The following is a 27,296-nucleotide window of genomic DNA, read 5'->3' as shown; positions in this document are numbered from 1 at the left end:
TTTGTTTTTCCTGTAGTTATGGGGCATGTGATAAGTACAGGCCTGGAGCTAGTGGCAACAACAAGCTCCACCAGGCTGGATGAGCGTCTGTCAAGTGCTGTGAGGAGGACGGTGGAACTTGCCAACAGCCAGGACATCACTTCCAGAGAGAGACTCCATGTCAAAGCCATGGAGCTCTTCTCACACGGGTAAGGTCCAGAGCCAGACCGCCACAGCAGGAGACGCAATCACAAAGCAGCTCGTGCTTCATTGGGTTGTGTTTGAGCCAAATTTATCTTTGAATGTTTTCCTGCTCAGAAGGCCTCAATAAACCCATGATGACGATATGAAACCTGTATCAGTCAGCAAACCCAATTCTCTAAATGTTCAAAGTGGTTGTGAATTCACAGGAAACTGATTGAAAAGCATGTTTATGATTGAAATGCATAACAAATGTAAAATCAATCAAACAAAAACCTCAATAATTGACAGCACACAAACACTTATTTTTTAAAAGCATAAAATGTGGTTAGTTTTAGCGTCCCTTATCCAAGAGCCCTGCACACTGCAACAGTTTTTTTTTTTTTTTTTTTTTTTTATGTGCACAAAACTGGTTTTATCAAAATTATTTTAAGGGTTAATTATTTAACGCTATCAAAAATATTTCTGTTATAAATCTGTACAAAATCCTGATGTAATGACTTTAAAATGAAGTAACTTAATCATTCTCAGAGTTGTATGCTAAGAGAGACTCTTACATATTTAATCTTATCTGTCACTGGGGTCTGTAGTTGAAGTCTGAGTCGAAATGAGTTTCATTGAGCCAGAAGAAATAGGTTGAACTTGTGTTTTTTATACATAACACAGAAGTACAAGTGTTTTTTTTATTTATTTTTTATCAGGTGATATTCATTCCCTAAGTTATTTGCCTGGCCTTACGTGATACACTCTCTTACTACAGATTGTCTGCCAAGCTCTTCTGTAAAATTTCAGTCACAGTCCAGCAAGTAATATTTGAATTTTATATTCATTGTCTTATTTCCCCGGGGTATAGTCAGCTATACTGTAATATCGAGGAGCCATTTTGGCTCTCAGCATTGTCTTTGCGATACTTTCCAAGTCCCTCTAATCTGCTCACAAAGCATATTGACATTTGTGATTCTCCAGGTACCGATCAACGTTCCCTGAACTCGCTCTTTTTTTCTTTTTTAAACCGACACATTTGTCTTGCAGAAATTTTCCGAAAGCCTGTGAGGCATGGGAAGATATTCTGCTAGACCACCCAACTGATATGTTGGCCCTCAAGTTTGCACATGATGCTTATTTCTACATGGGAGCCCAAATGCAAATGAGGGACTCAGTGGCCAGGGTGCTTCCCCACTGGAAACCACACATGCCTTTGTCCAGGTACAAAAGACGGCTTAATGTCACCAGAGATTTTTTTTGTTTGTCAATCTAAACATTGATGCCATGCATTGGGACAGTATGGATGCATACCTGCAAAACATACAGCATGTAAGCTAATGAGGCTTGTTTACAGTAAGTAGTTGTGCAGTGCTTAGTATTTTTGTTTAAAGTGTGCATGTATGCTTTCAAACTGTTAGGATGTTCTTTCACTCTGCCAGAGTAGCTTTGCATGATTCAAAGTTTGAAATAATATAAATATTTCCAGTATGCTGTGCATTGGTGCAGCTCGTTTGTAAATTCACTGTCTGAAATGAGCCATATTAGATCTTCTTTTTTTTAAAATTTATTTGTTTACTTTGTTTTTGTGTGTACGTACGTGTGCACATACCTGCTCTCAGCTACCTGAATGGACTATATTCCTTTGGTCTCCTGGAAACTCGTTTCTATGACCAGGCTGAGAAAGTAGCCATGGAGGTGAGATTTTCTTCTCTGCTGTTATTCAAGCTGTTGCCATTATTGTAGCAGGGGGTTTTGGACTCTCGGTCCCTTTTCTGATTTCGTTAGTTCAACTCTGCAAGTAATTTGCTGTCAAAGACCTACAGGAATAAACAGCAGACCCTTCAAAACTCAGCGTGTAATGCATACAAAGTATGATATGAGGGTCGCTGAAAAGATTGGGGAGCATCATGTTGAGTGTTTAGAATGCAGTTATTTTGGATTGGTCATTTTAGATCTAGTTACTTATCAACACGTTCATCGCTTCTTCTTGCTTCAAAACGGCAAACTCTCTTGTGAAGGGGCTCGCTCTAACTCCCGACGATGCTTGGTCAGTCCACTCTGTAGCCCATGTTTGTGAGATGAAGGCAGAGTTGGACAAAGGCTTGAAGTTCATGGAAAGTAGAGAGAAAGACTGGGAGGTACGATGACTTTGTTCTTTTCTGTTTTTGATTAATCACATACAAGTAATCTGTTCCATAGACGACTGAATTATATTACATATCCAAATAGCCCTGGGAAAAGTATTTGAACTCTGTAATGTTTAATTCCAGGTAACTGACATGCTGGCCAGTCATAACTATTGGCACTGGGCTCTATTTTTCATCGAGAAGGTAAAGATGATAATGGGTTTTTCAGCCAAGCGGAAAGCTGGCAGTCACAGTGTTTGTGGAGAATGTATTTATGATATTGCCTCCCATAGGTAATTTGAAGCCTGGGGTTGATTATATTGTAAGATTAATTTGTGTTTGCATTTGGGCAACTCAATTTATCCACGTTGCCTATTTCTCAGTGCTCAAGTTATTCAAATTTGTCTTCCTCACCTCCTCCACAGAGGCAACACGAAGCTGCTCTGCAAATATACGACACTCAGGTTGGTTTCTGTTGAAAGTTTGCATCTAAACTTTAATACTATAGCTGTCTGAGTACATACTCTTAGTAACTTCCAGAGTCACGCATACGCCACTGCACAACACTGCACAAGAGACGCAGACTAATGCAGTTTGATGTGCTCGTTGTGAGTCAAGAAGGTAAGCGTGAACAAAAATGAAAGTCAAATCCATATTCATATGTCAGAGCCAAGGAACCACCCACACTCATTTCAGTGTCAACAGCCAAAGCGGATTATATTTCGTGATACTCCAAAAATAAGAGAGACAATTTGAAAGTACATCTCTTTGATGTCCTGCACCTTTAGAATAATACTTCTCAGCTAAAAGTTTGAACGCAAAAGAAATTCTGAAATTCACATCAGCAAAGTTCAGCATCTCGTTTTTTTCTTTTCTTTACTTAATTTCTCTGAACGTCATCATGGACACGAATGTCATGGTAATTCTTGGCTGACTTTCTTTGAAGTGTTAGGTGGATACACCTTTAAATATTTAAAAACAAGAATTTGGCTTAAAAGTTGGATTTTAGTTTAGATTTTTTTCTAATCCATCAAAGGTCAGAATCATACGTACAGGCTCAAATATTTAAATACACTCACTTAAGAGGTGTTTGCAGAACTGCGCACAATGCAGCCCCCCCCCCCCCCCTTTTATTTATGTATTTATTTTATTCTATTTTTGTTTTTGTTTTCTTTGGTGGGTTTTGTTTTTTGTTTTTTTCTGTTCGTTTGTTTTTGGTTTTTTTGCCTTGTTCACGTGATAGTACTTTTTTTTTTTTTTGTTTTTTTGTATGTGCCCATAGATTACACATTTTCCTGCATCCAACTGGTTTGCCACTGGCGTAACCAGTTTCACAATGGCAGTGTTTGTAATCACAATTCGAGTTATATTTTTCTGTTCTTTTGTCATATTGGAAAATTATAAATAAAGTTGTCAAAAAAAAAATACACTCAAGTCTATTAATAAGGGGTACTGAAGGTCGTACATTGTCTGGTAATTTGACAAGGTGAAGACCTGTTAACTTACAGCATACAAATTATTTGCTCGACATCACGCGCTGAATCGATCAATGCTCAGAGCAATGGGAAAGTCCAAGGAACTTGTGTAGATTCACACAAGTTGGAAAGGTCTCTCTGAGCCATTTCTAAACAACTGGAAATTCTAAGATCATCAAACTTCAAAACTATTGTACATAAGTAAAAGTTATTCAGGTATGTCACAGCTTTGCTAAGGTCTAGAAGAAGACTCAAACTATCAAAAATCCTGCCATGAACAGGAAGCTGCTGGAACACCAGGCTGAGCGTTCACAGTGAAGCATCGCTATGAACCGAGAAACAAAGCCCCTGCTGCAAAGTTCAAGCACAACTGAACTGAACCCACAGAGACAAGCCTTGTGGAGAAAAGTTTTATGGTCAGACAAGACAAAGATTGAGCTGTTCGACCAAAATGATGAGGAAAGTTTGGAGAAGTAAAGGTTAGAATAGGCTACCAGCTGTCAGTCAAGGTGGGGGTAGCATCAAGCTCTGGGGCTGTTTTCCTGCAGTTGATACTAAAGGACTACCTCCAACTTCTTCTTTACCTCAAGTCAACAGCTAGACAGCTGAAACTTGGATACACAATTGGGTCAGTGATCCTAAACACACTTTGAAACTGGTTTATTAAGTGACATTTAACCAAATATTAGTTATATACTGTATATGTATGTATGTGGCCCAGTTCTTGTTTTTTATAGTCCTTAAAGATGTATGCTCTACAATTAGTTAAACCCTGGAAAAAGAACAAAGAGCAAAATGACCATGACATTCATGCCCATGACGAGTGCATGTAAACGTCTGTATGTCCTTTGGTGATTAGAATGAATAGTGATGACAGTGTGTTGTGTTCAACTAAGGTTTTCAGGCGTTGCAAGGCCTCGGGAGCCATGTTGGACATTGTAGATGGCTGCTCATTACTTTACAGATTGGAAATGGACGGTAAGATATAGAACAAACTGCATGCTAAAAATACATCTCAGACACTCATCACACTCTGATTAAAATTCAGGAGTAATGCATTTTTTTTTTGTGCTCATAGAATATGTTTAAAATGATGCCAGCTGGCAAAATGCTGCAGCATTTCCTAATGTGTTACTAATGGGCTGATGGGCAACTGGAACAAATAATTTAAGATAATTTAAGACAGTATGGTGTTGAGTGAAACTGCTAATGAGGTGAGATGATCTCAGTTGCCATCCTTCATTAATTTGAACCTCAAAAGTGCTTTGTTGGAAATTAAGGTAATTAACAGAACCTCTGACCACATTTTCTTCCTGCTCTGTTTTACAGCTGACTATGCAGCCTTCAAGCTGTATTAGCGTGTTTGTGTTTCTGCATGTTTCAGGAGTGTGTGTGAAGGAGCGTTGGCAGGAGCTGCTCCAAGTAACTCGGCCTCACACTGACGATCACGTGACCTTGTTTAATGACCTTCACTTCCTTATGGTGTCGCTGGGAGCTAAAGAGACTGGGACTAGTCTGCGTCTGCTGGAGGGCCTTCAGGAATTGGCGAAGTAAGTTTCGTGCCATTTCTTCTCTTCACTGCACACCTCAACACTCTGTCAGGCTTACATAAGAACAACACAAGCCTTATGTAAAATGGAGACAAGACTGAGCGTAGGATGTGAGATAGAGTGTGAATACAGTCAGAGAGAGGGGCTTCCCTCTGCAGCAGATGCCTCTGAGGTTATAATGGCCTGTGCTCTTCGTTTCGTCGAGCATACAAACCACAGAACAGCTCACATTTAAAACCAGTCCTTAAAGCTGTCGTGCTTTCACTATTACTTAAGACGTGTTGGATTTCTTTGAAAGTGAGTTAAGTAAGAAAATGTAATTTTCTCCTCATCGCAGCTTTACTTTGAGTGTATTAGACGAGCTGCATGCATGTTCAAACGCAGCATGCATCAATTACATCTAGCATATTACTTTTTATTACCTGGGTCTTTGGAGGATTGCATAGTTTAAACTAATCCATATTTTTCCATATGGTAATTATACAGTCAGAGGCAGTCACTCAGAGTATTTGCTAATCTGAGAAAGCTTAAGGACAGTGAAGTGAATCCTTCTCAGAGGTCTTTGCAGCTTTCCCTCTAGATTGACTGCTGTAGGGAGGAGACTGGGCCGCAGAAGTTTGGATAAGTGCAACAGCAGCACCTTTTTTTTTCCAAAGACAAACCTAAGAGAGTCATTCTCTGAAGTCATTGCAGATGGACTCACACTTCTTGAAGCTTTTAATGCACAGTGACATAACAAGTGTTTAAATTCACATAATATTAGATGCACTTCACTGAGCTCGCTTCTGTTCAGTTCGTCTCCATTTGTGTGAGGAAGGCAGACTTAGACACCAATATGCTATCACACATGGAGAGCCTGCCACAAGGGAAACTACCACAAAAGATAAAGGAGAGGGAAATATTCCTGTGTCTTTACAAGTCAGCAAAAAATGTAGAAATAAACTAACTAGCCACAGAGTGTCTTTTTCCAGAATGTGTTCTTTATGTTTGCTTTCATTTTCTTTTTGCAAGACAAACCAGATCCCTGGATTTCTACTCTCACAAAATATTTAATGCTGATGCCTTCTTTGAGATGCAGCATTAACAGTTTTTAACTTGTTACTCTGTATCTTTGGCTCCTTTTTATAAGAAAAGTTGTTTCCTATTTTTAAAACCGTGTTTTTCTTGCACAGGGATCCAGGAGACAATCAGCAGCATCAGCTGGCCGGGACTATAGGGATACCAATGTGCCAGGCTATGCTGGAGTACAACCAGGGTAACTACGGTCAAACTGTGGAGCTACTATACCCTTTACGCTATCACATGGTAGACATAGGTGGCAGTGATGCACAGGTAAGTCTCAAAGAATTTATTAACTGTTAAAGAAAATCATTTCAAACTGCAGCTCTCCTAGTGAACTGCTGAAAATGTTTAAGCCTCGAGGCTTTACTATCTTTGGATATCATTGCTCATACTTTGTTTTCTTGAGCAAAAGTGAAATCCTTGATGCTGTAAAAACAGGTCAGAGGTTAGGAGTGTTGTGCAGAAAAGCTGCAGTCTTTCTATCTATGAACATACCAGACCGTGTGAACATGTGGAGTGCAGTGCACCAGTGTATGAATAATGACCTCTTTTATGTTATTTTTGTTCTGAGAACCGTTCTCTAAGGCGTCACAGTTTACATAAAATGTAACACAATCTAACACAAAATGCAGAATGTCCTTTTACAACTGAAAGAGGTTTGTGTCTAATAATGTGTTTGTGTATTGTTGTTTTCAGAGGGATCTGTTTAATCAGCTGCTTATTCATGCTGCGATGAAATCGGAGAATAAGCACCACCAGAAGCTGGGAAGGTAAGGAGCAGCAGGGATTTCAGGCTTCATGCTTTGGGGTGTTTTCCCCCCAGTATCAGTGTGTTTTTGCATGGGAATATGCCGGAAGATTGTGCGAGGGGAAATAAAACCCCATCTTTCATTCACTGAAACACTGAAATTCCAACATAGTTTTGTTGCGATTGCTGTCCACTCCGATTTTCTTTAACTGCTTTCCATCTGCATACAGAGCACGAGCTGCTTTCATGCTCCTATTATGTAACTGACATCCATGTCTGTACAGCATGTTATACTTTCATTATTGATCAGCTTAGCCTCTCAGCCTGCAGTCTCTTTGAATCTGTGTTCATGTCTTTGCACTGTCTTGTGCTGAATTTCCCCAGATGTCTTCTGGCAGAGCGCGATGCCGTGAGGCCAAACTCTCCTCTGACCCATCGTCTGATGCAGAGAGCTCTTGCACTTCAGGACTAGAGGTGCACAAACCAGTTCCCATATAAAAAAACAACCATTGTGGGTTTAAAAGATTTAACTATCAAGAGCTTGGAGTGTTAAGAGAGTGGAAACCTTTCATGCAAATCTCATTGTAGTTCGCATTGAAGTTCTTTCTTACTATAGACTCCAAGTATTCAATAATTAATACACAGCTGTAAGCTAGTTTGACATGAAAAAATATGTAAAATTGAATTATTCAAATTTCTGCAATAACTTATGTGCAAATTTTTTTAAATTTTATTCATTCCAAAAATTGTTAATTTTATTCCCCAAATAATTGTATTTCCATTTTTCTAATGAAAGCTTTTATTACATTACATGACAGTGGTGGCGCTGTGCACTCTGAAGCTAGACTGAAAACAATGTTATTTTAAATGAGCCTTCTCTCACTTTCTATATTTAAACAAATAAACATTTGCTTTTATAAATATTCTATATTGATTGTTTAGCTTATCAGAGCTTCAAATGATGATTAATATTACTGCCACTGGATCTTGACTTGTGATGCTCAGCAATAAACAACCCCCCCCCCCCCCCCGCCCCCCCAACCCTGTTTAGCTGGTTTAATGCTGTTGTACGTTTTATAAACCGTCTTAAGTCCTTTCATTTATTTAGTTACTGTACAGCTTGGTATGATTTTGAAATTGCTTTTACATTGTTGTAAAAAGATTTCCACTGGGCTAAATTGAGTAGCAGCTGTTGAGCTGGTGCTACAAGGCTGAACCCCGACTGAAAGGTGGGAATGTGGTGGTAATGCTGCTGAAATACATCAAAATGTGAGATTTAAAGAAAGAGAAAAATGTTTTGTTGGGGGAAAATAGCATTTTGAAATTTCAAATACCTAAAATGTTATATTGAAATTGATGTAACATTTTAAAATGAGCTTCCTTTGATTAAAAAAAATCAAAAATGTAACATTTATTTCTTTGATTAGAGTTTAAAAATAACTGATTTAATACTGAACACTTTGATCTATATCTATGTATGTAACATCAGCAATAGGCTGACAATGTCTATGATAAATGGTGTTGAAGAAATAATATACAAAAACCAATCTTTGGACTTTGAGCGAAATAAATTCGTCACAGTTGTGACTTATGAAGCACTTGAAGTGTGTGGTGGTGCGCTATAAAAACAGCTGCGAGGACAATGCTTTACCCACATTCTGCTCTCCGTCTCTCATGGACAGCTGAAGGTCTGTATCTGTTTGACCAACACAGGGTTGCAGAACAGATGGCCCACAGTGGCGAGTACGTACACTGCATATTGGCTGCATTCGCACAAAATCCAGTGTGACACCTTCTTGCCTGGTTGTGTGGAGGTGTGGCTACGCCTACCTTGACTTTAGGATCAGAAATTGTTTGATTTACTACTTCACTCTCTTTCTTTCCCGTTAGCTGAGTGAGGGAGGCGAGCAGTGTGTGAATGTTGTGTTTCCAGACCTTTAAAAAACGACACATAATGACTTGCTTTATGTGAGCTGATGTTCAGTGATAAACAGTAACATAAAATAATAAATGCATATGTTTTAACTCAATTCTATAAGCAAACTTTTCACATTTAAAGAGATGAAATCTTGACGTCAATGTTCAAAACCGGTTAATAATATATACACTTGGCATATAATTGACTGTAAATAATACATTAAAGTGCATCACACTTGTATACCTGTAGGCAACCACATGTTAAGAATATCACATGCCCAGATATTGCAGTAGTAGCTGTAGAAAAGATGTCCTTGAACATGTCAGAGAAGCTGAGTGGAGTACTGCAAGTTCCTTTCTTTCGTTTTCTTCCCCTCTGTCGTAGCGCTCTCACAACACTGAGGTAATCTCATCTTGAATCTGAGAGATCAGGATCTGGGACAGCACAATTCCTGCAATCTAGAGGACAACAGCAGCCACTTTAGATCACAGAAGAGGCTCTCTGTAACTGTATGTTCTGTACAGAGCATCTCAAGGTCCCTTAGCAGGGTGCTGCAATGTGGCGCTGGGAAGAAAGGTTCCCAAATTAGTTGAGACTGACTCAAACGAGTCACTTAAAATAATTGCGTACTCACATTTGCACCCACCTGTCAAGCCGATCATAAGGTGTTCTTACAGAGAGAAACCAAACCATTGGGTTGCAAACACAGCTTTTAAACAGCAGTCTATAATTAACGCTTTGGCTTGTTATGCAGACAAAGTAAGTGTCGGTAAGTGTTTTGAGAGGATATGCAAGACTTAAAAGAGAACTTCATCAGATTTACGGCACATCAAAGCATTAGAAAACTAATGCAATTGCTCTGTCGGGCCTTGTGGGTAATTTGTGCTTCTCTTCAGATTCACTGCAGAGCCTAGCGTACAGATGAGAACGAGACAAATCAGTTTAAACGTCCTGTGCTAAAGTTACACCTTCTGCTAGATTGCCATTTAATATTAGCTGAAACATTTTAATAAGTAAACAGAGTAATTATTTAGAGGCAGCTCGTTATAAGTGCTAATTTGATTTCATGTTTGCTTAATGAGTATTGAATGGTTTTATTTAGTTATCAGGGCATGTTTTTAGCATCATTGGTAGAGGGGCAAAACAAAATCATCCCCGTAACACATCCTGTCAGCATTTTGTAATTTAGGTGGTCTTAGGTATGAATACATTTCTCTTGACCCATTTAAAAAAATATAGTTCATGATGGGAAATTTTAGCAGGTAAGTAGTATAAAGGACTGCCATTGCAATAGAAGGCGTCAGCATAGATGTTTGGTACATATTTATGGGACAACATGGGAGGGATTTAGAAGAGGAAGAAGAGCTTCAAGAGGAGGCCTGTCTATTTTCAAATTCTGGCATTTCAGATTCTCTAGATTTCCGTCTGCTGCAGCGGAAATGCTGGGGGATCGTGGTGCGTTGCACAGTGAGAATCAGGGAGTCGTCAGCATCTCTTAGACATATTACATTATCACACACACCCCTCTACCTCTGTTGCACATTAACCTGTACTCATTCTAGGATAGTGTAATAAATGAATAATGTGCAGTTAAAATTTTATTGTCCCAATGTGCCTAGTTATTGCTGTCTAGGTAGAACACACCATTCCAAATCCCTTGATTCACAGTGGCCTCACATTAACCCTACTCCTTATTGGTTTCCTCTAGAATCCAAGTTTTATCCCTTTTTTTTTTTTAATTTATTATTATTTTTTTTTACAAGGACGATATTGAACTTGTAAAAAAGGCCGTGGGAAGCTCTCAGATTGAGATTTGTATGCGAGTATAAAGTCTGCATGGCTCTGATTGCTGAAGTCTAGCTTGGACTGTTTTCGCAGCCACATCCAAAAACGCCAGTTTGAAGTTTGCCTTTGAGGGAGCGTCTCCAGTCAATATGTTGATTGCTACACACTGAATCCAGCAAACTTTCATTAATAGTTATATTGGCTTGTTTGTTTGTAGTCTTATTCAAGATGAAACTAGTCCTTTTGGCAAGTTACTAGTCCTGTGTTGCCTAATTACTACACTGGGTTACCTGAGGCAAGGCCAGACCCAAGGCGAGAGCTCCCACCAGCAGCAGATGAGACTCGATCCACATCACTGCTTTGTCTGCACAGCCTACTGGGTAGATCGACTTGTTTGCCTCCATGAAGTTTTGCGTTTGAACTCCAAAACCGCACATAGTGTTGATCACTGCCTGTAAGCCAGATGAACAAAAGCAAAGACAGACGAAACACTGAGTGCATGATACATTGATAAGCACATAAACCTAAAGCACTCTAAATACGTTCAGATCTCGCTTTCATGCTGCTGGTTTCACATTGCTTGTTTTTACTTTGAATTGAAAGTAAATTGGAAATAATGAAAGAGTGACGTTTGTTGAGAGGAAAGAAAATAATGTGAGCAGTACAAGCAAAACCCACTGGCTCTGAAAAGAAAAGCTACCTAATCCCTGAGGGAACCATGCAGTTACAGGGTACTACCAGCAGGTCGCAGCACAGCAGCAGCTCTCAAACTGTTTAATTAATCGTTTTTTTAGTTGTTTTTAATGTTATTTTATTTTTACCCCATGTTGTAAAATGTTGCTGTGATCTGTTTTCAGAGTTGCATTATGTTTAATCAATAGTGTGATAGATGTTTTTTCCTCAGTGGTGGTTTTCAAGCTGTGCTGCTGCGTCTGTACAGAGATTTTTTTGCGTGTATTTGTGAATCCAAAGTTTGTGCTCATGCAGACATTTACATATATGCTGTTTGTATGACAGCATGGATCCTCATGCACGCAGATAGCTGTAGTGTTGATTCAGTAGTCTCAAAATATCATAAAACCTTCATGAAAGAAGACTTTGATTTGGAATCATCTGTGCAAATTTACTGTAAGGTTGATCATATCGGAATATGTTAAACATGTTTTTTTTTTTCTTCTTTAAGATGGAAATTGCCTGGCAGTGACTCATTCAGGTACTCAACCAATCAATTTGCAGATTCCTTTTAAGAGAAACTGGTTGGCCATTATGAGACCAGTTCTGTGCATGACAGCTAATCCCAAAGGAAAGGAAGGTAATACCAAAAACTGCTTTTACAAGCAGATGCAGACGTGTTCTTGCCACCTCCCGACTGAGAGCCTCTTAGTTTGGACACACTTGCGTACATGTCAAAACAACGCAGGTTGTCACAGTCAGGCAGTGCTGGCTATAATTCAGCATCCACAGACCATTAGCTAAAGTATCGGGTATATTTTATAGATGATTTCAAATTTTCTTTGGGTCTCTTAATGCCAGCTTGTCAGTGGAAAGTCTTGAATCCCCATCATCAGCTGACAGTCTCACTTCTGTTGGATAAGACAGTCTGATGTCTTAGCAGAGAAGCCTCACTTCTAATCGAATGTAACTGTCTGGAGACTCCAGGGACCCGTGGAAGTCCTCTTCTCCAAGTTTAGAAGAAATACATGCATAGCTGCCATACTTTGTCTCCCGTTGAATACTGGCCACATACATATCTTGCATTCAGAGAGAGATGTGTGGAGGTGAATGTGAAATACACACAACTGGCGCACAGTTGTGTCGACATGGCTGGGTAGCTTTACGTGTGTTATCCTTTATTGCCACAGTCTGTTCTACTCACCAAGCTCCTGCATAAGACCCTGCTGAGTCAAGATACAAGATTTTTTTTGTAACTTTAAATTCTCAGCAGTTTTATTTATTTTTCTCTGTTAATAAAGTGTTAAGAGCCTGTTTCATCATCATACAGCTGCTTGTTCTGTTCATGTCACAATCTTTCTGCCTTTCTTGTTTCTGTTTATCATAAATGTGAAGGTTTGATTTGTCAGTTGCTTAATCAAGTGAATTCGGCATGACAGAGAAGATTTAAAACACTGAACAAATTTGAAATGCTGACTGAAATTGTGAGGTCAGCAATCTTAATAATACATCATCTTAAGATTATGAAAGTTTGTGTTAAGGTTTCTTTTAAGGCACGCTGTTAGTTTGTACATGTTGTGTATGTTAAGAGGCTAAACAGAGACTGACCTCCCCAGGAACAGGAGTACAGCAGGAATAAGGCACACCACAGCGCTCAGAGCTGGGGTTGTCATGTGTACAATTAAAGTAGAGGTTCCAAGACCAATCAGTGTAGTTGTTCCATCCACAACACTTGAACTGGGGGGAAAAAGAAAAATGAAGAGTGAAAAGTGAAATCGGGTGTATATTTAGAAACATAGTGTTGGTCTGTACTGGGCATCCTGCCAGTCAGGGCTTCTCCCGTGGGAAAACCCAAACTCATAAATGTGCCAGCATGTGCAGATGGAAGAGCAGTTTCACATGAGGTGACCCACAGAGAACAGGAACTGTAAGTTGCATGTAGCCTCCTGTGGAAACCCTCGCTAAGGCAAAAAAACAAACAAAACAAACTGCGGTTTCTTGCTTTAGTCTCAGATGCATCCAATAAACTATCTGTGATCAGTTTGAAGACTTCTACAGACAAAAGGAGCCACTCCGGCTCAGTGGAAATAGCCAATGAGAGCACCTCTTTTTGAATGTAATCCATCAGGTTCTGCAGATCCAGGTCATCCCTGTAGTGCACAATTGCTTTCTTTACAAACTTTCCCAAAGCACCCCGTGCCTAAGAGAGAGGAAAAGGCTGATTGAATACACAGAATAACAGCTTTAATATCAACATTTTGCATGTTTTACAATAAACTATCTACAGATGTCTTTGTTACTTGCCTGCTAAGGTGCTCATTGACACAACTGATCTCTCAGTTAATTACTCGGGTAGCATTTTGGAGGATTGTAAAGTACCTTTTTGTGAACCCTCTTTTGAACAGATGCAGTGGAAAATCCCCACAAAGCTTGAAATGATGAAGTCGAGGATAATTTCAGATCCAAGCTAAAACGGTTTCTGGGGAGCTGTCAGACACCTATTCATAGTTAATCAGGTGGCTTTGCTGTAGATTTGATCGACTTTTTGTGGGACTTTTCACATTTGCATAAACGGTATTCATGTTCAACGTTGCATTGAACTTTTTTTTCCATAAAAGGCCACTTCAGTTTTTTCTGAAAATAAATAAATATTAACACATGGGTTTGGAGGCAACACAGCATCGTCCTGTTTACATTGTAAAGCGTCCCGCGGGATGCACGTAAACCAGGCGGCAGCAGAGCAGGAAGTACAGCATACATAATAATAAAACCATTTGTGCCTGTGAGAACTATACATGAAGCGCATACCAAACACAAAGCACATATGCAGGTTCTACATTATAGTAGATAATTACTTGAACTTAGCCATTTGTTATTATGTGTCGATTTTCATCAGCTCCTCTCGAGCTGAATAAACAAAACCTAGATGATATATGAATACGTTATTTGACTGAGTTATCAGTAATGAGCATTTGAAACTGAACGAGGCTGATTCAGACGGTGAAATTTTGTCCTGCTTGTTACTTTAACTTTCATTGTCTGTAAGATTATTTTCATTTTCAGAGTATTAACGAGGGCTTGCATTGTTCATATTTGTTTTTGCTATTCTTCCACCCTTTAAGACGCTGAGAACAAAGAGGGCCATGGTTATACAGGCTGAGTTCAGATGTAATATATACTAATAGGAGCACTGTATGATAATGAGCCACTGAACTTTAAATTCTCATTAAAACGAACTTCTCTGAATGCTTTGCTAAAGGCTTTGTGAATTGTTCGCATTACAAACTACGTTAGAACAGGTTATGTTGATAAATACTGTGAGCACTGTCAAAATAGCCCAAAATGTTATCCTGAAGTAGTTTTGTTAATTTGTGTTAGGATTTTTACAATGTTCCTTACGCTCACCCTGTGCCTTCCCCTGTTTCTGTTCCCACGTGGTGCAGTTTGCTCGTGGGCTTTGGAGGCTACCGTCACAGTGTGTCATTAGCGGCAAAGTCTCCTTCAAGGGATCTGTTGAAATGGAACATTTGGTTCCACTTTGAAGTGCCGAAGCATTTGAATCATTTAGCGAGGAAGGATGCTGGGAGGGTTGTTAAACTACTCTGTTTAGCAGCAGGCAGTCTGAGTGCTGACAGAGAACACAAGGGAGAGGAGAGGTATCATCAGGCACCAGGATCCCCGCCACTGATGACAGCGAGTGCTGCCACTGCTGGCTGTTGTGGTTTTTATTCTCGGTGGAGCCCTAATGGGATGTTAGTGAAGGGGATAAGTGGAGGGGGATCCTTCTCATCTCCGTAGTCTCCAAACCAATCACTTGGGTCATATAAGTATAAGATATAGGCTGAGATATAGTACTGTAGTACATATGTACATTCATGCAGCCACAGAGTAGATCACCTATGGTCACAAAAACAGACATTTTTAATGTATCTAGACCTGGAATTAAACTTATTATTAATGTATAATAAAAAACAATCGTTAAAATTCTTTTTTTGTTTTAAATTGTTCTAATTGTATCAATTAGAGAGGCAGGAGACAGTCTGCGAATGAGACTATTTAGTCAGGTTGACTTAATTCTGAAATCAATAAAAGCTGTGGTCTGTGGGGATAACTGCAAAACAAACACATCAATGCAAAGACCAAACATGTCAGCGAGCTCAATAAAACTTAAACTCCAGTGGTCAAAGGTACTGGTACTGCTACTGGCACCATTATTTATTCATATACATAGAGACGTAGTACGTTAAAGTTTATGAGTTTGCCTGGAAGCACACTCTTGCTTCTTTCCATTGTCCCCAGGTGCCAACAATTAGCTCACTGAACACAGTGCTGTCGTTGCCGTTATTGCCACTAGCATTTAAAATTTTTATATTCAGTCACTTCAAATCACATTGTAATACCGAGAGAAAGTTCTCGCGTATTTTCTGTCAGTCTACAGAACAAGCCTGAGTCATTTGGAGGATTTATAGAGAGTGACACAAACACTGATTCTCACTGGAAGCTGCCGTTCTGTTTCCTGTGTATGCTGCGCAGCACAGACATTAACAAGACATTTCCCCTGTGGGCTAAGCTGGCCCATCTGTGGGATCAGATGTCTGCCTTATTAAGTTGCATATACTGCAGTTTACAAATGTACAGAAAGTCCATAAGCCGGGAAATGACACCATAAATCAATAGTGCTCATTGTTATCACTGGAGCCTGAATGTGGCCTTAAATGGCCCCGTAGAATAACTGAGCCAGTGCACAGAACAGTCTGTAAAGATTCAGATACCTGATCGGAGTAAAAGAAGCCCAGAATCGCTATGGCCAGCTGGGTGAGGAAGACCAGTGTGAGGCTGAAGGAGAACTAGGGAGTAAAGACAAAAATATTAAAAGGCTGTGACTAATATCATCTTAAAGGACAGATTAGTTGTTACACATAAGATGTGAGACTTGGCTTTGGATTAGATGGAAGCAAAACACTGTGCCAGTATTTGTAATGTGTCTGTGAGGTCTATTACTGTCTTGAGGAGGCGAATGTTCTCTCTGAGAGCTCCGATACAGCCACAGAAAGTGATGAAGAACATGACCACCCCCACCACGATTAAGATGACAGCCGGGTCGATCAGGAACGTGTCCCTCACCGTGTCTGGCAGAAAGATGGGAAAACAGCCTCTGTTTGTTTCCAACCCCAATACCTGATTTTGATTTAAATAATTCCATCATGTACCTTGTTTCCCTGTCTTTGCAGCATCCCTTCCTACGCTAGCAGCTAATGATCTATTGTGGGGTTGTGCACAATGAACACAGGTAAAAAAATTTTGGTTGTCTCTCAACTATATATATATCTCATAGTAATTACAAAATTAAAGACACCAGGTAAAATGAAGGCGAAAGCCTGACACACATTTGCTTTGTGCCGGGAAAGCTAAACAGTTTACGATCCCAAGGAGAGTGCCACCTCATTCCTGCACCTCTTTTTATGAGGGACGGTTTATCGCTGGTCTTTAATTCACTTTGGAGTTTAGGAGGTGTGAGCGAAAAGTGTCGTCTTGCGTACCTGTGGCCTTCTGGACTTTAGCATACACACCAATTGCAACAATCAACAGGGAGAAAACCTGGAAAAAAAGGAGATGATTTTATTGTTACCAGCAATTTTTATTTATTTTTCACCAGCAAAGAAAGCAAGTAATTCTCCTCTATCGCGTTTGCTGTCTGTCCTTCGTATTCTGCTTGGGAAATTCAACACCAGATACTTCTAAGCTGGTAATTAATTAGCAATAGCAAAGCCCAGAAAATGCTGTGTATTTGTAATTTATCCAGGTTGAGTCTTTATTTGGATGTTTAAAAAGTTGTTGAAAGGAAAACATGTTCCTTCCTTCGGACTTTTGTTTGCAGGACAGGTGTGATTAGATTAGTGATGATAAGCTTTTTCCTCAGGTGCTGAGTAGGCAGAGCACCCGTTGCCATGGTAACTGCATCACTAGTTTATGTGTTGGCGGTAAACGGACAGATGGATATCAACAGGGAAAAAAATAATAACATATGGACCTCGGTTTAATGTGGAACCTCGCAACAGAAATCAGACTCAGTCCACCTGTGACTGCGATGGAAATCCTCCAGAACTGAAAAATGCTCTCTCCCGTTTTTATCAGGATTTATAGAACTGCGTGAAGAACTCGACCTTGGTTAGAGAATTGTTTTTATTATCCACCCTAACTTCACTTAGTTCTTGACTGTGATGTGTGTGCGTGCCCTTCTTTTAAACAGTGTTACCCAAACGTGTTGTGAACTGCTGAAGAGGTGAGTTCACCCAAATAGAATCGACGTATTAAAGGAGCCAAGTGAGTGGAAAACAGGTGGAATTAACGCTTCCCGTTGATTGCATTGTCAACATTAATTTCCCTTCTCTCTGTGATTGCTTTTCTCACCTTGAATAACAATCTGTGCGGTCCTGGCTTCCATTTCCAGCCTCCGAATTCACAGACATTCTCCTGATTACTAATTTGTGCGTGTTTGCTTTTGTGTATAAAGGATGCATTTTGTTCAGCCTTTATAGCTGCCAAAACACAAAACGTGGATAGCGCCTATTTTCTTTGGAAGTACCATTGTACATTTTTCAGGGGTATTTTCTGACGTGTAGGAGTGTGCGCACCTGCAGCTCCTTTTGTCAGTTTTCCACTGACTGTGCCTTTTGTGAATGAGGGTGGCATTTGCAACAGGAGACACACTTACACAGTAAATGTATTCCAGCTCTGTTTTTCAGGCTTTTCAAAGGGATGAATCAGACTTCTCCCAGAGGATTTTGTGTGGAGGTGAAAGCCAGCTCAACTGAGCCACGGGGATGGGGGGACAAAGGCCTGATGGATTAGGGCTGCAGTGTTCACTCCTGAGCCCATGTCTGATAAACAAAGTCAACACAGGCTGGGGTATGAGGCTGCTGCGGGTGCAGTTATTGCTGATTGGCTCTAAACACAGTAGGAGCACAGTACAGTGTTTGCCCCCCTGCTGTTTTTGTGGAGGATTGGATGAACAGGGATGTAATGGAGGTGTAGGGAGTTAGCAGAGTTAGAGATGTGATCTGTGTGCTCGACTTGTAATGTGCTGGGAAAGTAAGTGAGCCAAACAGCTCTATTTTAATAGTGTGTGTTTTTGTGCGAAAGCAACTGCTCATGGAGGACGCGGTGCTTTAATGGCTGCTTCAGTGTATCCGCTGTACCTTTCTATCATTTCCCAGTTGTCTTGTTGTCTTTTTGTTACACTAACAGCCACAGTAGAGGAGCGTGTATAATGTAAGACTTGCACAAAATGCATAATGATTATGTCATATCAGCAGTGCGTGCATGCCTGACATCTGTTAGAAAATAAGCGATTTAGGGCACCTGTCCTTGAATACGGGAGAAATGGAAGGTGTGATGGTGTGAGCGACTGACAGGGGCTGAATTGTGACTGGGTCAGATCATCTCCTGTGCTAGTGAGCAAAAAACATATAAGCATCCATTAACATCAGCGTGCTCACACATTTATGCAGTTATGTATCCACTATACTGCCTGAAATGTAACAGTTTATCTACCATTAAGAATATCGTTCAAATATATCAACCAATTTATTTTCTGTTTCACCAACACATCGAGCACATCAACGACTCGTCCACCAGGTCACCAAAGAACCTGGGACAACATCTAAAGAACTGCAGGCCTCACCTGTCTCAGCTAAAGTCAGTGCTCACGATTCAACAATAAGAAAGAAACTGATGTCGAAAATGGCATCCAGGGGAGAGTTACAAGGCGAAAACACTGCTGACCAAAAAGAACACAGAGGCTCAAATTTGCCAAAAAAAAACAAACAGTAACATGCTGATGATCCCAAAGACTTTTGGGAAAATATGCTGAAGACTGACAAGATAAAAGTTAAAATTGGTGGAATGTTTGGCTTAAAACAAACACAACATTTCATACAAATAGTAATATGATTGTCTTGATTTATTTATGGGGTTTTTATTGGATTTTATATCACCTGTGGTCCTCGTGGACAAAAATGACCCCAAAGTACAAAGTGTTGCAAAGGGTCATATTTTCACACCATACTGCTTTCAAACATCTTTGATCTTGGATCACTGATGTGTGGGGTCAAGCACTGGTCATAACAACCACAACAACAACAACAACAGGCAGCATAACGAGGAGGCAGGTGCTCTATATTCAATGGAATTTTATTTACACAGCGCCGAATCACAACAACAGTCGCATCAAGGTGCTTTGTATTGTAAGGTAGACCCTACAATAAAACATACACAGAAAGTATGCTCACAGGCCTCCATTGCACTGGAGATTTGCATACTTTGATGAGCATACTTTTTTTTTTTTGCAATGAGCAGAAGAACAAAGCACATATTGTCCTCTAGTATAATGAGGAGGGAGAATCAATGTTCAGGAAGATCCAGGGTTAGAAGATATAGAAAATATTGTCAATATTTAGAGCACATGCTACCCTTTCTCTGAAAAAGCACATCAGCCACCTGCAGAAGTGGAAGAAGGCTATGAAGTGAAGAAAAGTGATGAAGAATCTGAACTATGTTCAAGTAGGTTCTCAGGCATCCAGGACATGGTAGTCTGAGGAGCTTGGAGAGAAAGTGACTGGGCTTCTTGAAGTTTCTTGAATTTTCAGAATGTGAAACTGAAATAGAAGATGTGTCAGAGGACTACACATCATCCATTTCAATTATGATGAAGACAAAGAATCAAGCAGGAAAGAGGAATCAGCTGAGACAGAGGAATATTTGCAGTAACGTGAGGAAACACTGATCTGGTCTTCTAACCTTCCCAGTGACAGACGATGCCTGACTCTCTCATGTGCCTCAGAGAAAGATGATCTACCACAGTCCAAGCACATGTGCCAGGTCCCATACTCCTTCAGTGGCTTTTCTACTCGAGTACTGAAAGCATTATACACAGTGTATTCTGCTTGTATTCTGCTTTTTAACGTTCACATGCCAATGGATGCATCAGAGACCAAGTTGGGGTTCAGTAACTTGCCCAAGGACACCTTGGTAAGAACTCCAGACTAGAGCACACAGAGATTGAACCAACAACCATCCAATTAGCAGATGACCTGCTCTACAGCCAACTCAATGATGAACAAGGAGGGACAACAAGAGAGGAAGAAAAATGGACCGAATGCAGCTGTAGGCATATGTGGGTGTGTTGATTCTTACTGCCGTGCATCCAGTAGAGTCGCTACGGCCAGTTTATGACATCCTGAGTCTGGTAGAGAAGTTTTCATGCTGACACAAGATTAATCATAGAAGCACAAAAAGGACATAATTTCTTGATAAAGACACAATAGATGATCGTCGTTCATGACACAAACGTGCTCCCATGAGGTGTATGATGTGTGTTGGTGTTGACTTGACTTGAAACACAAGTGGGTGTTCCTCCTGCTGTGATGTAAGATCCTGGTACTGATGTGACTGTATGAGCACCAAGTCCTCTTCAGAGGACTCTGTCCATTCTAACAGAACATCCAAGTAAACCAGGGAACTATGAGATAAAAACATGGGCAGCATGTGATGCAGGTCCAGCTGTACATGGAACATGCTCGTGTGCGATGGCAAACCGTCTGTCCTGCAGTCAGGACACGAGTTGTCCCTAACATTGCAGGTTTCCAAAAGACAACAATCACCTGTAACAGCTTGTTTACTGTATATGCCCCTTGGCCTGCAACTGCAGAAAGAATGCTGTCCATGATGGGACCAGTGCAGAGGAATAAACCTGAGCTTCCTCCTGCACTTGTGTCAAATATGGACACGCCTTTGTCCTCATGAAAGTTTGCCTTCACTCAGACTCATGCCCTCCTACCATGCCAAAATATAGAAAACTGTCAGGTAATGAGTTGGAATAAAGTTGAATAAAACCTTGAAACACAGAGATGGATGATATTTTATACTTGTTCATTTCATTTCATTCATTTCATTTCATTTATTTATTCATTTTCAGGCACAACAAATACCTATATTGAACATAAAATACACAAAACAAAAAACAAAACTTGCCTGAAAAAGGAGTGGGACGAAGAAAACTTATTAAATCCCACCCCTATACTCACTCATCAACAAAAAAAAACAATAAACTTCCCGCAGCTACGCCCATCATTGCATACAGACCCATCAACAGCCCCGGGCAGATACAAGCATCTAAGCGGCAGCTCGCAACCAACAATTAGAGCCTTCATAACTGAATACAGAATATATAAATTATAAATTGCATTACCACAGGTAACAGGCAGTAATAACTACAAGTAACAGACACACATACATATACATACATATATATCTACACACACAAGTACATATATGTACATACATACGCACACTTTATTTTTTATTTTTTATTTTGGAATCCATACCAGCAATGGTAAGAGGACAGACATTACAGAGCACACTAAAACCCATCATTGAGTATACTGTGACCAGACCAACTGTTTGTAGAGAAATTTAAATCTATGAATATTTTTGCATTGTTTCAATTGTAAACTCAGACTGTTCCAGATTTTCACACCACATACAGACACACAAAAGCCTTTACGGGTTGTTCGAGTTCTGGGTAATTTGAATTCTCCAAAGCCTCTCACATTATAAACCTTTTCTCGAATTTCAAATCTAGTTTGTAAATTTGCCGGTAAAAGTTTAGTAAAAGCTTTATACAAAATTATGGATGTATTGTAATTAACCAGATCCTGAAATTTAAGTAACTTTGCCTGAAGAAAGAATTTGTGAGTATGATCTAGATAACCAGCCTTGTGAATAATACGCAGTGCTCGTTTCTGTACTGTGACTAATGGATTAGTTGTATTTTTATATGTATTTCCCCACACTTCCACACAATATGTAAGATATGGAAGAACCAGGGTACAGTACAGAGTACGAAGTGCATCTTTATCAAGGAATTGTTTCACTTTGTTCAAAACTGCGAGGCTTCTGGAAATTTTGGTTTTTATGTGTCTGACGTGGGGTTTCCATGAAATTTTGTTATCAATTATAACTCCCAAAAATTTGTTTTCACTCACATTATCAATTGGTACACCTTCAATGATAATTGGTAATTCTATATTATATTTTAAATTACCAAAAAACATTGCTTTAGTTTTATTTATATTTAATGATAATTTATTTATGTCCATCCATTTTTTTATTAATTTTAGCTCCCTGTTTACAGTCATTACAAGATCAGTATAATCATCGCTACTGAAAAATATGTTGGTGTCATCTGCGAACAGTATGAGCTTAAGTACTTGAGAAACATCAAAAATATCATTTATGTATACATTGAAAAGTTTTGGTCCCAACACTGACCCTTGGGGAACACCACATGTAATACCAAGTTTCTCTGAATGGTAATGCCCTATGCTAACATATTGTTCCCGACCTGTTAGGTAACTTTTTAACCAGTTACCAGCTTTCCCTCGAATACCATATCTTTCCAATTTATCCAATAAAATCGAGTGATTGATTGTGTCGAAGGCCTTTTTGAGATCAACAAAAATACCAACTGCATATTTATTTTTATCCAGTGTATCAGTAATTTCTTCTACTGCCTCAATTATCGCCATTGAAGTGGTTCTTTGCGTTCTGAAACCATACTGACCAACATTTATTATTTGATGTTTTTCAAGGAATTTTTCTAATCTTGAATTAAAAAGTTTTTCTAGAATTTTTGAGAATTGAGGCAGTAGAGAAATAGGCCTATAATTGGTAAAACTGTGTTTGTCATTACTTTTATATAGTGGTATTACTTTCGCAATTTTCATTTTTTTTGGAAAACAACCGGACTGAAATGATAAATTACAGATATATGTTAAGGGACTAGCAATATTCAGAATAACCTGTTTAACTACAGACATATTTATGTCATGATAATCCATTGAAGACTTACTTTTACATTTTAATGTGATATTTATTACTTCTTGCTCATTTGTAGCTGAGAGGAACAGTGAAAAGGGATTTGATTTTATATAACTGATATTTTCATTTTTATGACACGGGATGTCCGCTGCTAGTTCAGGGCCAACATTTATGAAGAATTTATTGAACCCATCGACAATATTACTCATGTTGTGATTTTCACCATTTGCATCAGTAAAATATTCAGGATATGATGTTCCAGAAGATCCTTGTTTAATTAAGTTGTTTAACACATCCCAAGTTCCTTTTATATTGTTTTTATTTTCATATAATCTTCTTCTATAATAAAGTTGTTTGCTCGTTCTTATAATATCAGTCAATTTATTTCTATATGCTTTATATCTTTGTTCCACTTCTTTTGTTTTTACTTTGATAAACTGTTTATACAGATTGTTTTTCTTTTTGCAAGCATTAATAATTCCTTTTGTGAGCCAAGGACTTTTTATCTTTTTTTTCTTTGTCATGTGTTCGTTTACAGGACAATGTTTATTGTACCACATAGTAAAAATATCTAGAAAATTATCATAAGCCTTGTCCACATCTGACTCTTCATACACCGAACTCCAATCTTGTTGTGCTAAATCGAAATTGAAGGCATGAATTGCTTCTTCATTTATTGTTCGCTTTGCTATCATGATCTTGGTATCTATTTTTTTTTAAATCACAGTCACACAAAGTAAAAACTGGTAAGTGGTCAGTTATATCACAGACAAGCAGACCACTATTAATTTGGAAATCCATGACATTAGTAAAAATGTTGTCAATAATAGTGGCGCTATGTGAAGTTATTCTGCTTGGCTTTGTTATTGTTGGATATAGTGATAAGCTGTACATCGTGTCAGTAAAGTCATCAATGGCTTTTAACCTTGTTGGATTTAGCAAATCAATGTTAAAATCACCACAGATAAATAGTAATTTTTGGTTCACCGAAGCAAACGTTTTTTCTATCCATTCATTAAAAGTGTCAATACTTGAACTGGGTGTCCGATATATGCAACTTATTATAACATTTCTCTTTTTTTCATTCATAATCTCAATAGTCAAACATTCCAAAATTCCATCAATAGCCATAGACATAGTTGTTACAACATTATATTTTATAGAGTTATGAACATATATAGCAACCCCACCGCCCGCCTTATTTAATCTATTCATGTATTTTAAATCATATCCATTCAAACAAAAATCTATTCCTTTATCGACATTGAACCAAGTTTCAGTGATGGCTATAACACTAAAGGGGCGAGAAAATTGTTGCAAATAGTCCTTAATGAAATCAAAATTAGAGTACATACTTCTGCTGTTAAAGTGAATTAATGAGAGCTTCCCGTCTAGGTTAATTTCTTTTTCATATTGTTCCTGAGTGAAATAATTACAATTTTTAACAAAAGAAGAGAGAAAGTTACTTTCAGAATCTATTTCTGGATCTATTATATCATGCTCCTTATATTCACAATCTAGATCAATTACTTTCTGTTGAAGAACTAATTTCAACGTGTCCATGTCATTTCCTGGTGTAATTGATACATTGGTGTCAGTTATACTTGTCCAGATCCTCCATGTTCCTCACTATCAGTACTTTTGCCTCTTCTGGTGTCCCGTTTAGCTTAATGAAAATCTTACAGTTTGTTACCCATGTATGTTGTATTTTACCGTTCTTCTTCAGTTGCCTTGCCTTCCTCGCGATGTCTGCGTTTTTTCGTGTCAGATGCTCATTAATGAAAACGTCCGTGCCTTTCAGTTTGCGTCCTTGTTTCAGCAGTGCGACCTTGTTCTTCCGATTGACAAATCTCATAATGATGGCCGGCAGTCTGTCACTCCTCCTGGGCAGTGAGTGACATGCTTCTATGTGCTCCAGGTCCATCTCTATCCCCTTGCTTTGGAGGAAGGACGCCACCTGTTGCTCTACCGAGCGGGTCTCCTCGTCGCTGGGCTCCCCGACGTTCCCGGCCACCGCGCGCGCATACGAGCGCGGCTTGATTTTAATACCGCTGATGACCACGTCGTTCGTACGGGTGTACTGCTCCAGCTCATCCACCCGCCGCTCGAGATCCATGATCCGTCTGTCATTTTGGAGGCGTAGCTGTTTTACCTCCTCCAGAAGCCCCAGAAGCAGCTCCTGCTGTGCCCTGACTGCGGCCACGTCTCCGCACAGCGCTCCGAGGGAGGTTTTAATGTCCTCAACCTCCTCTGGTGTTGGGCCTTTCTTGGGTGGCATACTGAAGCGAGAGCACGAGGCGGCTCTCGCTTTATAAACAGTCAAAGCAAACAGGGTCATTTTTGAGCCCAGAGGACAACAGATGTGATTATGTGCTGCCAGTAAAGAACTTGTAGTTTAAAAACAGCTTTCTAAATTAACTTTGACATAAACCCGTCTGTGATCATCTGTTAAAGCAACCGACTCTGGTTGTGAAACGATCCTCACGATAACTGATGATTTCATTTATTTTTTACCTGAAAACAAAGAAAAAATTCATTTTTATGAGGTTTTTATCAGATTTAAATTTGAAATGGAATAAAAAAAAATTGTGTCAAAATGTTTGAATTAAGTTTTAATTAAAAGTGGGGGGAAAATCCACTTCATATTAATTAAGTATCAATCAAACCAGATGGGGACATTTTTGACCCCTGAGGACCACAGGTGCATGGAAATCGGGAGGACATTATGAGGGTTAAGGACACTTGGGCAATCCAGCGGGACAATGATCCAAACACACCAGCGAGTACACCTCTGAATGGCTCAAAAAAGCAAAACAAACAGGTTTCGAGTGGCCTATTCAAAGTCCGAACTCAGATCAGGTTGAGATACTTTGGCGTGACCTTCAACAAGGCCATTCATGCTTGAAAACCCTCCAATGAGACTTCATTAAAACTATTCTGCAAACAAGAGTGGGCCAGAATTTTTCCACAGCGATGCGAAAGACTAAATACCAGTCATCACAAACGCTTGATTGCAGTTCTTGCTGCCAAGAGTGACACAACCACTTATTAGGTTGAGGGGGCAATTACTTTTTCACACAGCACCGGGTAGGATTGGATAGCTTTTCTTTCCTTCCTTGATAAACGAAAGCATCGTTTACGAAACTGCATTTATTTGGACAATCTTTGTAATATTAAAATTTGTTACATGAGCTGAAATTTATAAATGAGACAAAAATGAGAAACCGGGAAGGGCAAATACTTTTTCACAGCACTGTAACTGTGGACTCTGCATTTGTGCAATCATGCTGTGAAATGATGCTGCAGTTATTACATTCAGAAACAGCTTCCAAGTAGAATTCGTTTACAGAGTACTAGTGTGCTTACAGGGTGTTTTATGGTTTAGTATGAGTCAATACTCGATTTATTTGTTACGAATGCATTGCTGCAGTGATGTATACAGGCAATCAAAGTTCTCATGTGTAACTGTACTAAACGTGAAATAGGTAGCAGCATGGAGGCTGGGTGCTCCTGCTGTTTTTAACTCCTGATAATAGCTGAATTTCTTTTCTCCATTTATTATTTATATATTTTTTGGTTTTTCTTTGTAGCAGATCTGTCTTCTTTGAAAGCTCTCTGATTGCTGGTGATTTGCATTCTCCAAAATATTTAGAGTATATTTTATCGTTGCAACACTTTTATCGTTGCAACTCTACTCACCCAAAATAAGAAGCTGAAGAAGAAGAGAAAGTATCTGATCCACGGGTTGACAAAGGAGAATGTCTCAGCTCGGTCCAGATTCAGTTTCCGGTCCATTATTTATTGAGGTGTAAAGCTACAGCGAGTTTCACTTGTAAACAGTCCCCAGTTCCTGCCCCACCCAGCAGATCTGCAGGCGCCATGTGAATCTGTGAGAAGCGGGTGGGTTGCAAGCTG

At 39.4% G+C, this 27,296-nt stretch overlaps 2 protein-coding genes across 3 annotated transcripts in view; one reads left to right on the top strand and one right to left on the bottom strand.

Annotated features, from left to right (window-relative positions):
* Positions 1–8,724, top strand: part of ttc38 (tetratricopeptide repeat domain 38) — a 10,181-nt gene extending 1,457 nt beyond the window's left edge. The window contains exons 4-14 of the mRNA XM_085461246.1: positions 17–188; positions 1,213–1,386; positions 1,785–1,860; positions 2,184–2,303; positions 2,436–2,495; positions 2,717–2,755; positions 4,663–4,744; positions 5,151–5,316; positions 6,489–6,648; positions 7,075–7,148; positions 7,511–8,724. Coding sequence (XP_085317372.1) covers positions 17–188; positions 1,213–1,386; positions 1,785–1,860; positions 2,184–2,303; positions 2,436–2,495; positions 2,717–2,755; positions 4,663–4,744; positions 5,151–5,316; positions 6,489–6,648; positions 7,075–7,148; positions 7,511–7,598 — 1,211 coding nt within the window. The 3' untranslated portion in view covers positions 7,599–8,724. The remainder of the gene's footprint in view (positions 1–16; positions 189–1,212; positions 1,387–1,784; positions 1,861–2,183; positions 2,304–2,435; positions 2,496–2,716; positions 2,756–4,662; positions 4,745–5,150; positions 5,317–6,488; positions 6,649–7,074; positions 7,149–7,510) is intronic.
* tspan33b (tetraspanin 33b) lies at positions 8,268–27,296 on the bottom strand. Of its 2 annotated transcripts, XR_014921146.1 has the most exons (9): positions 27,081–27,296; positions 17,042–17,099; positions 16,503–16,630; positions 16,274–16,348; positions 13,606–13,701; positions 13,110–13,238; positions 11,120–11,281; positions 9,288–9,502; positions 8,268–9,061 (listed from the first exon to the last, which is right to left on the bottom strand). XR_014921146.1 is itself a non-coding variant. In XM_085461247.1 (8 exons), the coding sequence occupies exons 1-8, from the start codon at positions 27,174–27,176 to the stop codon at positions 9,434–9,436; spliced, it is 813 nt and encodes a 270-aa protein (XP_085317373.1). In that variant the 5' UTR covers positions 27,177–27,296; the 3' UTR covers positions 8,268–9,433. The 2 variants fall into 2 exon arrangements, 1 of the variants encoding a protein (XP_085317373.1); XM_085461247.1 differs by having other exon boundaries at positions 8,268–9,502.

This window comes from Copadichromis virginalis, linkage group LG7 (genome assembly GCF_057382275.1).
Source record: "Copadichromis virginalis isolate Kocher_CV1m ecotype Utaka linkage group LG7, C_Virginalis_male_GT1.1, whole genome shotgun sequence".
NCBI classification, from domain to species: domain Eukaryota; kingdom Metazoa; phylum Chordata; class Actinopteri; order Cichliformes; family Cichlidae; genus Copadichromis; species Copadichromis virginalis.
This window is presented reverse-complemented; position numbering and strand designations above follow the sequence as displayed.

Coding starts and splice junctions, on each gene's coding strand:
- tspan33b (XM_085461247.1), bottom strand. CDS start 27,176: ATGGACCGGAAACTGAATCTGGACCGAGCTGAGACATTCTCCTTTGTC. Junction 13,702..16,273: donor GCTTCTTTTACTCCGATCAG/GTATCTGAATCT, acceptor CCTCTCTCTTAG/GCACGGGGTGCTTTGGGAAA. Junction 11,282..13,109: donor GTACTCCTGTTCCTGGGGAG/GTCAGTCTCTGT, acceptor TCTGGCTTACAG/GCAGTGATCAACACTATGTG.